Source organism: Choristoneura fumiferana, chromosome 11 (genome assembly GCF_025370935.1).
Source record: "Choristoneura fumiferana chromosome 11, NRCan_CFum_1, whole genome shotgun sequence".
Classification (NCBI taxonomy): Eukaryota; Metazoa; Arthropoda; class Insecta; order Lepidoptera; family Tortricidae; genus Choristoneura; species Choristoneura fumiferana.
Genome location: NC_133482.1, coordinates 10,930,555 through 10,948,548, shown reverse-complemented (window position 1 = coordinate 10,948,548; position 17,994 = coordinate 10,930,555). Strand labels below are relative to the sequence as shown.

The window sequence follows — 17,994 nt, the reverse complement described above, 5'->3', positions numbered from 1 at the left end:
TCCAAATCGCGAAATGTCAAAGTAGTAAAATGTCCAATCTTTACTAATATCTGTCTCGGACGGTCCTAACCGTGGAATTTTTAAGTATTAAAAACCGGCCAAGAGCGTGTCGGACACGCCCAAGATAGGGTTCCGTAGCCATTACGAAAAAAAATCAAGTAATATTATGTGCGTTATATTATAACACAATTAAAAGACTTACTACAGTCTTAAAATCTATTACCAGAAAAAGAGCGTATCTTCACGGCACTTACGTTCTTTTGTTGAGAAGCGCAGTATTTCGGCAATAACTCAAAAACCAAGTTGAAACCAATTTTCGTTGAATGTATTTATTAAGCGTTACTTTTCCATATTTTGCATATTTTTTGGACAAACGGGTTACAAGATAGAGGGGGCTCACAATTTTTGCTACTTTGGGAGCGATTATTTCCGTAAATCTTCACTTAATCAAAAAAGTTTTTGAGAAACCTTATTATCTTTTTAAAGAGCTGTCGAACTATGTGCCACACGTTGATGCGAGTTAAAAAAAAATTTTTTTTCAATTTCACATGTAGGTACCCGGCCAATTTGCGTAGGAGTAATAAAATTTTAAATCTGGACCGCACACACAGCCAGCCATGCAATTGATTGAATGATTGCCATGCCGATCCAAAAAAACTTCCCCATTATTCCTTCCGATTTAGATAAATTTCGGTATACAAAGTTGGGTTTACTTTATTGTTAAAAAATTTCGTACTATGTACTATTAATATCAATTTACAACCTGGCATTTAACTACCTGGTTATGTTACGATCTGGACATTCTACTACTTGGTTATTTTACGACCTTGACATTCTACTACCTGGTTATTTTACGACCTTGACGTTCTACTATCTGGTTATTTTACGATCTTGACATTGTACTACCTGGACTTTCTACGACCTGGGCACCTGGACATTTTACGACTTTGACGTAAGACGCCGGAGCCGGTTTGGATACATTAAAAAATCGGATGGATTAGCTAGGCATTCTTACATTAAATGGCGTTATTTTTTTTCAGAATTAGGTAATTCTGGATTCTCCTTTCTCAGAATCACGAGCACTATTGATTTAGACGAAGAAAAAAGTGACTTTTTTTGTCAGTTTTGCGACTTTTTTCATACAGTTTATATGGGTCGATACGAAATGGACACATAAAATTTTATGGAAAATTGAGGACATTTTTTCTTTGTCAAAATCAATAGTGCTCGGGATTCTGAGTAAAGAAAACCCAGGATTACCTAATTCTGAAAAAAAATGTTACGCCATTTTGAGTAAAAATATCCAGCTCTGCGGTTATGTATCTTAGGCTTAGGGCTTAGAATGTTGGTCTTGTAGAGAACTGTCACTATTTATTAAACAGTGACGCATCCTGTCTCTATGGCGGCTCGTTAATGGTTCGTTATGACCATGTTTCCGCTTAATTAAAGTAATGTTCGTAAATATTTTCCCAGCGGCTATAAAATGTTTGAAGAATGTCCTTTAATTATTTTTTTAAATAATTATGGCTGCTTTGCGGGAGCGGTCAAGCGTTGAAGTCGAACTGATGATGTTGTTCCCTTTTTATTTTATTAATGTTGTATGTGCACTTTTATGTTTTTTTTTATATAAAAAAATGACAGAATGAGGTCGATGGTTGTGATGATTATTCCGCTCCCAAGTAACTCAACCATTTAAATTACATTATTAACCATACGAGTACAATAACGTGTAATCTTCTACACCAGCATTAAAAAATTCAAAGCTTAGCCCAAATCCTTTGCCCTAGAAAGCTGACTGTTGAGAGCTTCTTTTTATACCCGCAAAAAAAAAGAATGTGGAGAGTAAAACAATAGTATACTTCGTCTTTTTTAGCATTACAAAAAGAGTAAACAATCTTGACGAGTCTTTTTATTGTAAAACGTTTTTAAAAAAAAACAATAACTATGATACTTATTTTTCAAAAGTGTTTTTCAATAAAAAGACACGTCAACTTACATCTTTTTAATGCTAAAAAAACGAAGTATAGGCTAAGCTGCAGAGATATCTAGATAAAACAAAAACAAATCGATCGTACCTCATTTGTTTCCCAATTCATATCACTCCCATCATTCACGTCGCTGTATCTAATCTCATTTCGATTATAAAGTCAAAGAACCCACAAACCATAAATTTAAATATAATAATGACGAATAAAACTAATCTAGCCGATAAAATTCGGCCCACCGTAACCCTATTTGGGCATTATGTCATAAGGTTGGTTGTGATGGTTCCGGCATGTGTATTTTGATATCTTTTAGGCGCGAGGTGTGAATGAAACCCCCATCAATAACAAAATGTGAAATAAGAGCCAAGTTCAATTTTAAGAATATGCGTCGTTGTTCGCCGACAACAAAAGAATTGAGATCTACCCATATACCGGGTGTGGCCTGTAATACGAGCAAATATAATTAAAACATAGATCATACTCGTCAAACTGAACAACATCAGTTCAGCGACTTTTAAAAATAATTAGTTTTTTAATTTTTATAACACTTTTAAGTTTATTCGAGTTTGTGCTTGATGTTTGTAGCGTGACAGACAACGTCAGTTGTGTTCTGGGATGGCGTACATTGATAGCCAGTATTAAATTTGTACGAAAAAAGGAACATTCAAAGACTCTATTATTTTTAAAAGTTGCTTGAACTAATGTTGTTCAGTTTGACGAGGACGATATACGTTTTAATTTTTTGCTCGTATTACAGGGCACCCGGTATACATAGGTGCCAAGTTATTTCACTTGGGATATAATGCAATTTCAAGACTTGACTTGGCTAGTCCAACCCAACAAACTAAATTATAGAATAGTAACATATACAAATATAGGTAGGTACTTAATAGAGTGTGTCGTAAATAAAATCTCAATTCGTGAAATTTTGGATTCAAGACAAGTTACTAAAGGGCTTGAATACATGTGCTCAATTTCATGTGTATGAAGGTTTTGTGAACGGACAGGAAAAAGGAACTGGCGACGCAGCCAGTTTTTCTGTGAACTTGGCTGGACACACTGCCGCGTGTCTAGATGCTATCGCGATAGAACAATGGGTATTCGACAAATGTCAATCGGCAGATTATGAATTGGTCGATGGTATCGTGAGTAGCTTTTGATAATTGAGGCTCGGTAGCAACGTTTGTATTGGGGGCTCCATATATGAGTATTTCAACAAATATGCTTTCTATTTCTGGGCGAATTTGTTTAGGAAATTACTTAGAAACGAGTAGCTACCTCTACGTTAAATATTTCCTTGCTAATAAAAAAATGCGAAAGTAACTCTGTCTGTCTCTCTATCTGCCTGTATGTCTGTCTGTCTGTTACTTCTTCACGTTTAAACCGCTGAAGCTTTAGACGAAATTTGGTACGGAGAAATGTGTCTCTGCCAAATTTCATGTATAATTCATGTAAATACCTATACAACTTGAGTAGTTAAAGCTAATGCGTTGTTCCTCAGTCACGTTATCTAACTCAGACTAATAATTATAATCAAGAAAGTTTGTATGGATAGATGTTTGTTTGGATATTTGTTACTCTTTCACGCAAAAACTACAGAAGGATTTGCATGAAATTTGGCATACAGGTACCTAATATATACCCTGGATTAACATATAGGCTACTTTTATCCCGATATTCTCATGGGATAGGGATAAATCTCGAAATAACAACCGCTGGGCTTAGAGTCATGAAATTTGGTATGTAGGTAGCTGGACGTCTGGAATAACACATAGGCTACTTTTTATCCCTATATTACTACGGGATAGGGATAAAATCTTGTAATTTCAACCGCTGTGTTCGGGTCTTGATATTTTGGACAGTTGTTCTTGACACAACCTCAATGAAGATCATAAATTTTGGGATTTCCCAGGGAATTTTAAAAAATCCCGGAATTTCAATTGTAACTACCAGATCGCATATTTTACGCGTGCGAAGCCCTGGGTAAACTCTAGTCATTTTATAATTTAGATGGTTAGACATTGTTAGTTGACAAAAACTTATAAAACCATTTTTCGGAAAGACAGGTCTAAGTTAGCTGTAACGTTTTCCAGGCCGCCCTCCGCCCCGGATCAGCTGGTACTCCGGGGAGACCCTGGTGGACGCATCTGACGGAGCCAGCGACATCCCTGGGGTGAAAGAGAACGAGTTGTACCTTCCCCTGACAAGGGACAACGCGGCTGCACTGTCCTGCCGGGCTTCCAACACCAGGCTCGCACCGCCTGTTGTGGCCTCGCTGCAAATTGAATTATATTGTGAGTACACAAAACTTTTATATATGTATATGTATAGTATAGGAGCCGCGGGTTCACGGCGGGTGTAAGCCGCTACCAACTGGTCTATTAGAGCGGGTTCTGGAGGGAGTTGTGTACGCAAAATTAGAGGACCGCATTCTGTGAATAGTTTTGAACTCAGAAAAGCTTGCAAATTATGATTCTGAATGTTGCCAGGAGGTCCGGTGGTCCATTTTTCTTTAATACCTGAACCCCTAAGACGGTTAATGGCATCTACTTGAAATTTGGCACGGAAATGTAGTTTAGATGACGATAAAAGTAAAATCAACAAAAAATACAGTTAGCAAAAAAGCTTGTATTAAAAATGAAAAAAAATAATGAAATACTTTTTTCTTATTATTAAAAATAAAAGTTATCAACTGACTCGGTATATAATAAAAGCTTGTAGAAAATGAATATTATCACGACATTAGTTATTAAAATGATCCAAAACCAACTTTTTCAGTCCATTTACATGATTTTTTTTTTTTTTTTTTTTTTATTTATCTCAACAAAAAGAAATACATTAAATTTATGACAAATACTTCGCCAAACTGCAAAACAGTTTGTTGGCGAATACTACACTCCTTATTTTTAACATTATAATATTCAACAATAGGTACCTACTATTAATTAAATTACATCGTGTAGTTTTATATTTTATAACTTAGTTTTATGATAGTTAATTATTTTCTTCCAAGAAATCATCTATCAAATACGCTTTGACTCTGGTTTTAAATGCTCCTTTACTCATACACTCTGTTTCAGGGAGAAGTTTATTGAAGATCCGCGGGATTAGATAAGCTCTCGTTCTTTGTCCGTAGTAGTTACAAGATCTTGGTTCCTTATAGCTCACACGCGACGTTATTCTTAAATTATGGTTATATGTCTTACACACTTTAAAATCACGGCTACCATACTGATCAACTGCTAACAGGTATTTGAATTTGGCATGCACAGGTAAGATGTCAAATTTCTTAAACAAAGTGTTGTATTTACCTTTACAGTTTTTTTTTTCTTTTTTACTTATAATCACTTTTAGCAATCTTAATTGTAGGTTTAAAATTCTATTTAGGTACGTTTGAAAGGTACGACCGTATGCAGCCAGTCCATAGCTAATTACTGAGTCAGCCAAAGCGTGATACAATGTAAGCAATGTCGCCCTGTTGAGTACGCACTTCAGGTTTTTAAACTTACATAGAATAGATCTGAGCTTATTGCAAACGTTCTCGACATGAGGTTTCCAATTGAAATTACAATCTATCGTGAGGCCAAGGTACCTATAGGTATCCACAACCTCTAAAGGATGACAATTACACATAGACAAACCATTATGCAAGCACTCGTAGGAGTGCCCGACGATTTCAATTGGCTCATGGGGTTTCCTCATGCGCGGAGAATTGATCAACATACACTTCGTCTTCGCGACATTAAGGATGATGCCATTATCGTGTGCCCACCGTAACAAATTATTAAAGTCAGCTTGAAGCTGATGCTGTATGGTTGCCACATCCCTATGGATGTTTTAAGGGATGGGGTATAAAAAAATGAACCACCGGATCTCCTGGCAACATTCAGAATCATAATTTGCAAGCTTTTCTGAGTTCAAAACTATTCACAGAATGCGGTCCCCTAATTTTGCATACGCAACTTCCCTTGGCGCCTGCTCTATATGGGATAAGCCTATGTCCGACAGTGAATGTTCTACGGTTGTTATGATGATGATGATGATTAGGAGAAAGCTGTGATAGCCAAGAGATTTCGCATATTCTTATAGTCTCTCGAGCCCTCTTGTTCTGAGAGGAGGCCTGTGCCCAGCAGTGGGACGTATATAGGCTGGGATGATTGAGCCGAAGATAGTCGGTTCGAACTTCTGAGTTTTACAAAATCGGAAATTTGACCCATCATCCTATTTAACCCAGAAGTGACAGTACTCTGCACTGAGCCAGCAGTGGAATACAGGACATAATGATCATGATGATGATCAGAGAAAAACTTAAAGTCTTGAGAGATACTTGCTCTGTACCGAGCTATAAAGTAGGCACTTACGTTGATCGATTATTGCGTAGATAATCGATGATTCGTCTATTTTTTTCTATCATTTCCTACATTACAAGGCCCCATGGCGAGCCTGATATATCAGTGCCCATCAAAGAGGGGGGTAACGAGGTACAGAACCAAAAGATACCAATCAATAAAATCCATCATTTGCATTGGCAAGACAAGTCAGGGTCTTTATCTAATCTCGACAGTCCGAGTGAGCTTTTAACATCTTATTTAATTTACGTTCCAGTACCAGCCTACAACGTGTCCATTCATTGGGTAGAAGGGACGTTGGGGGACACTCTACAGGCAGGAAAACCGGCGTTGGTACAGTGCAGCGCCCACGGCTCTTACCCACCTGCTGACCTGGCCTGGTGGCTGGATCATAAGCATCTCACGCAGCATAGCAATCAGGTGAGACTAATCAGGGATGATGAATAGAACGATAGACAGAAGATTTAATTATTCCTTTATACCGTCGTCGATTATACTTTTACGGAATCCGCACATGCAAACTATTTTACCAAACGATTTGTAAGTGAACCTGGACTACAAAATACCATGTGTGCCATAATAAATTTGCCATCCTGATAACATCATCACCATATTGTTTGCAGAGCTTCGTCAATGCCACGGGCACGGCGATCTCATTCCTGCAGTTGACGCCGGGTGTGGCTGACGCGGGCGCCACACTGGCCTGCGTCGCCACCAATCCCGCCATGGCACCCAGTAGGGGCTCCAAGGCTGACATCATAACGCTCAACGTCACGTGTAAGTATGGGGTTGGTCTGTATCTGACGGAAAGTATGGCTGACACAGGCGCCACGCTGGCCTGCGTCGCCACCAACCCCGCCATGGCGCCCAGTAGGGGCTCCAAGGCTGACATCATAACGCTCAACGTCACCTGTAAGTATGGGGTTGAGCTGTTGCGTCAGCAAAGTGTGGCTGACACAGGCGCCACGCTGGCCTGCATCGCCACACTTAACGACACCTGCACGTATGGGGCGGATGGGGTTGATCTGTAGCTGACATGAGCTGAGGTGAGCACCACGTTGACTTACGAGGTCTTCGACCCGTTAATGGTGCCCAAGCAGGATTTTGAAAGCAACTTCACCAAGTTATGTTTACGTACGTATCTATAAAGTGCTGAGTGAAGATGTTTACTTAGAAAGTAGCCTGTTGCCCGCGAATCCGACCGCGTAGAATTCGTGTATCACTATCTCGTGGGAACTAGGTAGGTATGTAATTTTCCGGGAAATGGTCCCACTAATAAGCGAAAAAATTGCAAGTCTGTTTGTTTGTTACCTCATCACCGATTTAGATGAAATCGGTATACAGACAGTTTCAGCCCGGGAAGGTCATAGGATATAGTTTTATCCCGGAAAATTTCATAGTTCCCGTGGAAAAGCGAGAAACGAGTTAATTCTACGCGGACGGAGTCGCGGGCAACGGCTATAGCACGTCAAAAATACAAACTGAGAAATGAATGCACAGAAAAACCAGAAAAAGAGACCAGCACTGGGAATCGAACCCAGGTCCAGGTCAGGCCAGGCTAAAGCACGCATATAAAAATCACGATACTTAATTTACTTTTTTTTTCACCATTCCAGATAGTCCTATAGTAGAGGTGTCATTGCTAGGAGACGAGAGCCCTAACGAAGTAGTGGAACTGGATCCATTGCATCTAAAATGCGACGTCAAAGCTAACCCGCCTGTGGACCGGTTTAAATGGTATTTTAATGTAAGTCTACCTGTTCTTATACCACCCGTTATTTTGCCAATTAAGTTAAGTACTGGATAGACTACTATTTATATAAATAGCTCTACCTACTGGCTTTAACATTATGACATTATACCTACTTAATGGTAATTTTAATGGTTTGTCTGTCATTATCGGCCTAATAAAATGATGAGTAGTAAATTACACAAGGTGCTTTAAGATTAATCAGCAGCCAGATATTTCAGCAGGTTGAGTTATTTTGAATAAAATATTCCAAGCAAAAACCTTAAGGGTGTTCAGCCAAACTAAGCCAACCATCTGCAAAAATATTCCAGATGAATTTTAAAACGCCTTGTACTCATATTAAAACACATACCTAAGTAAATTACAACTAAGTCGCTTTGACAACATTAAGACAGGCCGTATTGACTATCGTTTTTGACGCTTGCGATCGCAATCAAGCGACAGATTTCTCATACAAAAACTGTCATTTGATTGCGATCGAAAGCAAGAAGCAAAAGCAAGAAGAAAGGCTGAAGCAGTATTGTCCAACGCGCTGACGTTTGCGGTCGCATTCACTATCTCTTTTCACCACCGTGTGACAGAAAGAAGCGGCGAAAACTATTATGAATACAAGGGTGTCAGACAACAAGGCCTGAGCAGTGGCGTGCTGCTCAGGCAGCCAGGGCCAGTAGCCGCAAAGAAACTTTTCGGCAAGAACAGTCATCATCATTATGTATATCAATATGTATTGTACAGGTGACAGATAAAAAAAATGTAGAAAGGGAAAATAAGTAATGGAACATTTTGTGCTCATTCTAATAATTGGTCTGAATCGTAGCTCCGACAATTTTTTTTCCCTCTGATATTTTAACGAGGCTTTAGCACACCAAATGTGACTATGTCAGCCTGACAAAATAAAAAATAAAATATGAAATATTATTATTATCAAGATATTATTCATAATGGAATTTTGCCGCCACTTAAAAGTGCCGCCCGGGGCGGGCAACCCCCCTCACCCACCCCTACTACGCTACCTACGCCACTGGTTTTAGTGTAGCCACTGCACGTAGAGCTGCACGCTAGTAGGTCAGAAACAACTTCACCATTTTCCAGTAAACTGTCAAACAATACTTCTCATCAATTTCCAGGATAACGAAATCCATGCAGGCGACATCTGGGGCTTCAACACGACGTCTGGCGAGCTGGTGGTGGAGGAGGCGACGCGGCACCACGCCGGCCGGTACAACTGCGCCGCCGGCAATAGCGTCGGACAAACCACGGCGGAGCATATCAGCGTCACTGTGTTCTGTAAGTAACGATGGAGGTGGACCTAAACAAGGCTCTTTAGTACGATTGGTTCTTTTAAATATAAATTCAAGAAATATCTTCTGGATGTGCAGAAAAGTAACACTCAGTCAGTTCGTACAGTGCTACATCCTTCCTCTAATAATATTTGATAATATCCTGTGCTGTATGTGTATGGGTATTGCATATAATATGTTATTTTTGTTATTTTATTTTTTATTTTTTTAGTATCACCATGCCTCTTGCATTGTGCCTTATGTCCGTCACTTGGTTAAAACGAAAATCAGCGTTGCTGCACCCACTGTGTAGCAACACATGCTGAGTGGAGACCCTTTTTCGGTGACAATTGGTGTCATCACCATACAATTTATTGTGATTTTGCTTGTATAGTAATATATTATTGTTTTTTGTGTTTGGTGGTGGTACTGTTGGGACTGTTAATAAAGCATTTTTCTTTCTTTTCTTTCTTTCTTTCTTTTATGAACATCATCATCATCATCATTTCAGCTGTAGGGCGTCCACTGTTGACATAGGCCTCCAGTTGATTCGGTTGGAAGCAGCCTGCATCCACCGTGAACACGCAGCTTGAGCCATATCATCCATCCATCACGTTGGTGGACGTCCTACGCTGCGTTTTCCAACCCGCGGTTTCCATTCGAGTACTTTTATGTTTTTTTTATGAAGTTTCAAAGTTATTCTGATTGTTTTGAACATGAAACTACCGTGAGACTCACTCATATTAAATGTTATTATAACGGATAACTCACGTCTTAAACCGAGTTCTGATTGTAGCGGAATCGGTAATAGTTAGTTCGTTGGTTGGCGATATTCATTAGTTGGTTGTAAAATAGACCACGTTCATCATATCTTCTTCAACATACCTAGTCCTTACTTCTTTTTGGTGGAAAAGGGCGCCAGGAAGAGATCGCTCTCAAGCGATATAAGGCTGCTTACCTTGTAATTTTGTACCTGTTTACAGTACCAATCGCTTACTATTCATATTTCAATTTAAGTTCTTGAATATTTGATAAGAAACTAGAGGCAAGATATTCATAGTAGCGACTTTAATGCTATTTTTACCCGACTGCCGGAAGGAGCGTTATGTTTTTCGAGCGTATGTATGTATGTATGTATGTGGATATGTGTGTCCATTTCTTTGGTCCTCGCTGCAGCCTAAACGGCTAGACGGATTTTAACATATGAGGTATCATTGGATTCGTCATAACTGTCGGAGTGACATAGGCTATATAATATTTCAATATGGCGGAGGAATAAAAAAAATATTTTGTATTGTAACAATATGGGTATCAAATGATACTTTTAATCTACCGTTTTCACATAAATATCAAAAAAGAGTAAAATAAAACATTAAATTAAAAAAATCTAAATACCCGACTGCCAAAACTAAAAGCAAGAAAATAAGTCTTGTGGTCTAGAACTCTTTTAAGTAGCAAATTTAAAGTTCAACAGTCGGGACCCATTTAAATCGTGCCGCTCAAAAACTCTTAGTATTGGGTCCCGACTGTTGAATTTTAAATTAGCTACTTAAAAGAGTTCTAGACCACTACACTTATTTTCTTCCTTTTAGTTTTAGCAGTCAATTTTATTCCTTGACACGTCTACCAACCAGCATATTTTATAAGATTAACTCCCAATGAGTGACCCATCGAATTAGTCAAAATTCTCTTGATACGAAAAATTACGACAGTATTGTTGTAATTACATTTTACATGATTGTTCTTATTTATATCTAAGTATGAATCTAAGTTCGTTTCGGTACTTCAATACGCCAAATAACTGTTTAAATAAAGTCTTTATCATTTTCCAGACCCACCAGAATGCGACAACGGCATCACCCTCATAAAGGAGACAGTCAATTGCAACGTGAGAGCTCTACCAACCCCAGACACGTATTTCTGGCACATACAGCCATCAGGATCCGACATGCAACACTTGACCACCGGCTCAGCTCTGCTCCCGCTGTCTCAAGTCACTGGTCCCTTACCAGGAACCTTGAAAGTGACCTGTGATGCTGGGAACGGCATTGCTTCGCAAGAAACTCCGTGCGAGAGAATATTGAGTTTGGAGCACTTGAGACCACAGCAGCCGCAGCAGTGTGACTTAGCTTATGAATATGAAGAGTTCCAGATGAGATGTATACCAGGTAACTACAAAAGCTTTTCCACCTTGTTAACAGCCTGATCCTGATCTGATTAGTTTAGTAAGCAAAAGCCTCTACTCCAAGCTTCCACAACTCCCGTTTTGGCGCAATGAAAGCTTACGTATCCAAGTGTTTCCACTTTTTGTTTTATTCGACTGGATGGCAAACGAGCAAGTGGGTCTCCTAATGGTAAGAGATCACCACCGCCCATAAACACCTGCAACACCAGGGGTATCGCAGATGCGTTGCCATCCTAGAGGCCTAAGGTATCCCCTCATGTGCCAGTAATTTCACCGGCTGTCTTACTCTCCACGCCGAAACACAACAGTGCAAGCACTGCTGCATCACGGCAGGATAAGCGAGCAAGATGGTGGTAGCAATCCGGGCGGACCTTGCACAAGGTAGGACCTGCAACTCCACTATCTTTTTCTTGGTCTGCCTCATCGTCATTGTCCTTTCTCTGGAACTCCTGAAATATTTAAGTATTGCGAACTTTCAGTATCCTCGTCCCAGCCAATATACGTCCCACTGCTGGGCACATGCCTCCTCATAAAATTAGGGCTGAAATTCCTACTCTATGGTTCGTGAGACAGAAATGCTCTTTACTAAATTCTTGCTTTTACTTTCAGTGGAAAACGCAACCTACTACGAAGTATCCGTGTGGAGGATGTCAACCTCTAATACTTCTCTAATCCTTGAACGCCGTGCATCCATGGGTTTTGGTTCCGGGCAGGCAATGGCCCAGGGCGGTGGAGCTCCTTGGCTGGTCAGAGGTGGTCTTGGCAAGCTTAAGGCAGGGGACGAGGCCGGGGCTTCGGCCTGCAACCGGTACGGGTGCTCTAGAGCCCTGTTGCTAAGACCCACGGAGAATCTTCTGCAGGACTCTGCACCTCCTTGGTGGGAATGTAAGTTAATATTTGCGCACAGTGAAATATGTAGACTTTTTATGCAACATCTCGACGTAATACGCAAGTACAGAATTAAATCTGTACCTACAGCTGAACTCGCCAACACAACTGTCGAGCAGATCAGTCGTAAATTTATATTGTATGGTATATTATTGGGAATACTCCGTCTATGTGTATATTATACGTTTATTGCTCTTGTTTACTCGTATTGATTAATTGGCATGTATCAACCGCTGTTCATTTTTTTTCAGTTCTTCTAGAAAAGGACGTGGCCATATCAGTCGGGGCAGTAGTGTTGGTTGCAGCATTCCTTATATCCACGTTTCTGGTGGTCCGCTTGGCGCGGCGGTCGCGGGCCAAACCCTCGGCCCCCGTCATCCAAGTTTTACAGCTCGATGACATAGCCCGGGACTACCTGGACACCATTGGAGGTTAGGACATTGTAGTGCTAATGTGAACTAATTGTTTGTAAAATGTCCTGCAGTCGGACATGGTGCTTTTATAGTTTCTATTTCATGTACCATATCATGTATCATAGAATAAATGCTTTTGTTAATATGTAATTATAATATTTATAAATCATGCTCTAGTTTCATTGGCTTAATCTGACCCACGCTTGTATGTCCAACTGCACATTGTGTTCGCATCCATCGAGGCTGCCTCATCGGCACTATTTAATGCGATGTCAACGATTTCGAGAACATGCTATACCAAATTATTGACAAACGCATTAGCATCATTATCAGCTTATAAATAGAGCCCGGAATTTTCACGGCATTTTTCATCTGTCATAGTGACTTCTCACTTATCGACTACTTAAATGATATCGATAATGATATTATCGTAAAATATTTTTTTTTTTATACGACTGGAAGGCAAACGAGCAAGTGGGTCTCCTGATGGTAAGAGGTCACCACCGCCCATAAACATCTGCAACACCAGGGGTATTGCAAACGCGTTGCCAACCTAGAGGCCTAAGATGGGATACCTCACGTGCCAGTAATTTCACCGGCTGTCTTACTCTCCACGCCGAAACACAACAATGCAAGCACTGCTGCTTCACGGCAGGATTAGCGAGCAAGATGGTGGTAGCAATCCGGGCGGACCTTGCACAAGGTCCTACCACCTGCATAATAATCGCAATATCTTTTATAAGGACTCTAATGAAACACTTATTACTACTACTACAGACTTTGAATGTGAAATTGAATTATGAAATTAAAAATTGTTAACTATTCATCGTTTTCATTGCATAATCCATATTGATGTTTATTTCACATTTTCAACAGTTCGAAAGTTAATTGAAACAGATCGCTCTTGATAAACAATTGACTCTACATTTATTATTCATAAACGACATCAACTATTGTTATGCGCTAAATCGTCCTTATCTTCTTCGACATTGTATTTGTTTAGAAAGACAAAGCATTTTGTTACTCATAGGCTTAGTATGAATAAGGGGGTAAATCTTTTAACATGTTGTGTATCGATAGGTATATCGATATTGAATGTCAGAAGTCGATATGTGAGAAGTCACTATGACAGGTCAAAAATTCCGCTAAAATTCAGGGCTCTGCTTGTAAACAACCAGCCACAGCAAAAAAAACAAGCCTTAAACGAGAGTTGCCGCTTATCTTACCTATGTCATTTTCACAATAACTACTCGGATACTGTCTACATTGGAAAATCAGTTCAAAGAACAATCTCTATATCAAGGATGCTGAACCTATTTTTGAATGTGCCATATGAAAACAATTTTAATCGGACTAAAGTACCATCAGATTGTTTGCATAGAGTAAAATAAAACTATCAGTGAAATACATAACTACCTACAGTATGATTACTTGGAGTTAACACTTGACAGATGGTCGTGCCTTCAGTCAATTTTCAATTTTGACGTCATACAAATAAAGCCATTTTTAGTATAACGCTACCCAAGTTTACAGATTATTTAAAAACTATTTTATTTGTATGACCTCAAAGGTGAAAATTGACTGAAGGCACGCCCATCTGTCAACTGTTAACTCCAAGTAATCGTACTGTACATATCTCGTAAATAACGTTTTTCCGTCGTATTTTGTCAGTTAGCTTCAGTAAACTTCTGTAAGCTAATTGAGAAAGCATTATAAATAAGAACTTTTCCGACAAAATCCGCTGGCAACAAATTCACTAATCTGTAGCGCTGATGGTACGTGTCGTGCTTTCCCTCTGACACTTATACTATTTAAAACGAGAGCGAGAGCGACAGCAGGACACGAACTTCGAGTTTCGAGTTTCGTAGTAGCCCTGCTGGCCCTATACTAAGTACGAAGTGCAAAATTCGAACTTCGCATCTTGCCGTTCCGCTGCAATGACGCTTAGGTTATTTAATACGAGAGTGAGAGGGACGGTACGGTATGAACTTCGATTTTCAAATTTCGTAGTAGCCCCCAGAAGCATTTTTTCCATTCGTTCGCTATCTCTTTACCGCCCAAAAATTTATCATGCGCCTAACATCAATTACACAGCAATTTTTACTGTCTGCGTATACTCACAATAGTAACTGGGCATGAGCATGCTCGTCCCGCCTTATACTATCCTAAAACTAGTTTTAGCAGAGATTTATTTGCTTATAATATCAAACTGATGTCACATTGTTCATGCTGCATATTTTGAAAGTTTAGGAACAACCAAGTCGTTTATCGCAGGAATTCCCAACCAGTGAGGCGCGTCCCACTTGGGAGGCGTAATCATGACTTTTTCTTCACCGCTAACGCGTTGGTACCTACTGCAACAGGACAAGAGATCATTCTAGACTTTTTCATACAATTATGTGTCCGGCACCGCATATCGCACACCGTAGCGTTGTACACTATGATCGAGATACCCTAGCTAACTCGTTAGCTCTGCGGGCTCGCAATGTTTAATGCTACCGGCGCAATTTTACTAACGTTGTGTAAACCAACATAACTACAACTACTGGTCTAACATAACCTGGAACCACAATCGTTTTCACCACTTCTTTCTAACACATGTTATAAGACGAGAATAGAAAGAGATGATGCATGCGATCGTGAACGTCATCACATTAGACAATACGTCCTCAGCACGACAATACAGGGCGGAAAGTTGAGATGGGCAGTAGGGCAGCTACTAGAGGGATCTAGTGCTGCTGTAGCAGGGATTGCTGCTACGCGAAAATGCTCTTAGGAGACCTTTACTAACTTTTTGAGTGATGACAATCGACATTCACAGATTTTTTGTAAAATGTACGTACAGTCAGCAGAGAAAATCGACAGATTAGACTTTTTTTTAATGCCAATCGGTCCCATGTCTATCAAGAATTAAAACACTCTGTGAGACCAACTACTAAGGTTAGAGTACTAGAACACCCACAAATCAAAGAAAAGTTTTTCCATACAGTTCGTAGGGTACTAATTTGCAAAGTGAAACTTTCGCATATTGTTTTTTTACGAATTCATATTTTATTTTTTACTTTATGCTTAAAGAATATTAAACAGTATGTAGACAACTAAACACTGAACATTTTAACTAAAGTTTGTGTCTTACCCAGTATTGCTGCCCCATCTCAATTTTCCACCCTGTGTAATACGATACGAACGCTAGTCTCGGCATATGTAACCAGACACCTATATCCTCTTCAGAGCACAAAGTTCGCGCCTCGTGCAGCCTGCGCTCGTGCAGCAGTGTGTACTCTGAGGGATCAGCTGAGAGTGGGCCAGCGGTGGACCGACGCCGCAAACCTATGTGGACCCACCAGTGGGACGCCCCCCCTCCTGACGTCACGCTCACACTGCACAGGGAAAGCGCTGTTTAAAGTGCTAGTTTTTAATATTCAACCCGTCAGGAATATCGTTGCCAAACAAAACGAATGCTAGATTTGGTGTCCAGTTTTAGCGAAGAGGCAAGGTTAAGTGGTGTAGTTTATTGATATGGACCTCAGCAAAGTAACGCCTACTATCAATTGCTTATTGCAATATTTTATAACAGGTAGGGAGTGCCTATACTATATCGATAAACTCAACTATCGATGCTTTTTCCATATACCAGTGATCGCACCCAGCATTGTGTGGGTTTTTTGTAAGCATAATTCTGAAGACTAGTATGAAGTTCACACATAGCATATTTTAAATGCTCGCTGGCTTATAAATAAATAATAAATAAAATTAGTTTATTGCAGACAAAGTCCATATAAGAGCGTTAGTAGGTACTAGGGTGTAAAATTGCACTATAAAATACTTACCTAGTTAAATTGGAACAAATTCTGATGGTTTAGGTATTTTAACAATAGTAGGTGGAACAGTACCTAATGAAAAAAAATACAAAAATCGTTTTGAAAAAAAAAAAAGAGAATTGCGTTATTATTATGTTTCATTTAACAAAACACTACCTTAACCTTCCTACCTTTACTTTTAATAAATTATATTATTTCGCAAAGAAAAGTTGGAGTGATCACTGGTATATAGAAAAAAAACATCGATAATTGAGTTTGTTGATATAGGAACTCCCTAGCTGTCTGCTCCCTGGATTCCTATATTACCTTGCTCTTCATACATTTTATCAAAACGATACCTTTCGTTTAGTAAATGTTGTTATATTATTAGATTATTACTGTTGTGATATATCTATGATCGAGAATATTGAAACACCTGTCTCATTCGTATTTAATTTGTGAGTCGATATTTTAACTAAATATTGAGTATGTTTGTTTTAAAGGTATATGTAGTACCTTCCTAAATATTTCAAAAGTATTGACTGAACCGTTAAAATATTATGCATTAATTATAATATGTTTGTCATTTAGCCTAATAAGTTATATAGCTATACATAGATTTTATTTAGACTGTAAGTATTCTTGTATTATATAAAATTATTGTAATGTTGAAAATACGAAATTAATTGGGTATAGTTAAATGACTAAAATGAACAAAGTGAAAAATTAAATAAAGTTTACTTTATTGACGTAATAATGAGCTTAGTTTTATTATGTCATGGTAATTTCAATGGGAACGCCCCCTAACGCCCTATCCTACTAAAGCCCTTGTGACAGTATCACACAAACACAGAGCACACACACACACAAAGCAACTTTTGGCATATTATGCTAGCCATTCAGAGTTGTACACCCTAAGAAGGCAGAGAGTACACTTAGTGCAGTCGTCATCAGATAAGCATATAAACGACTAGCGCCCCGCCCCGGCTCCGCACGGGTACAATTTTCAAAATAACCCTCCTTTAGAAAGTCGGGTAAAAAAGTCTCAAATGCACTTCACCCACATTTGAAATTAATAATCTGAATTTCTATGGTTCATTTATTAGTTACTGAATAAATTCACAGCACCATGAATATTCTATATGTAAATATATCAATATTACTGACGGGTTTTACGTCAAATTACAATTTAATTTACATTCTGAAGTATTAATGTAGCTGATTAAATGGCGAAACTATAAGGGTTCCGTTATTGCCATTTTGGCTCCGGAACCCTAAAAAACGAAATTGACGTAACCATGCTCAGTTGAGCTTCTTTATGATCAGCGTGTATCGTTGACAAGC

The 17,994-nt window shown here is 39.1% G+C and overlaps 1 protein-coding gene across 1 annotated transcript in view; it reads left to right on the top strand.

Annotated features, from left to right (window-relative positions):
• LOC141432787 (B-cell receptor CD22-like) overlaps window positions 1–16,954 on the top strand; it is a 98,227-nt gene extending 81,273 nt beyond the window's left edge. The window contains exons 7-15 of the mRNA XM_074094547.1: window positions 4,079–4,279; window positions 6,591–6,754; window positions 6,958–7,111; window positions 7,951–8,081; window positions 9,212–9,371; window positions 11,197–11,532; window positions 12,159–12,434; window positions 12,689–12,868; window positions 16,082–16,954. Of these exons, the coding sequence (XP_073950648.1) occupies window positions 4,079–4,279; window positions 6,591–6,754; window positions 6,958–7,111; window positions 7,951–8,081; window positions 9,212–9,371; window positions 11,197–11,532; window positions 12,159–12,434; window positions 12,689–12,868; window positions 16,082–16,254 (1,775 nt within the window). The 3' untranslated portion in view covers window positions 16,255–16,954. The remainder of the gene's footprint in view (window positions 1–4,078; window positions 4,280–6,590; window positions 6,755–6,957; window positions 7,112–7,950; window positions 8,082–9,211; window positions 9,372–11,196; window positions 11,533–12,158; window positions 12,435–12,688; window positions 12,869–16,081) is intronic.
• Window positions 16,955–17,994: the final 1,040 nt, after the last annotated feature.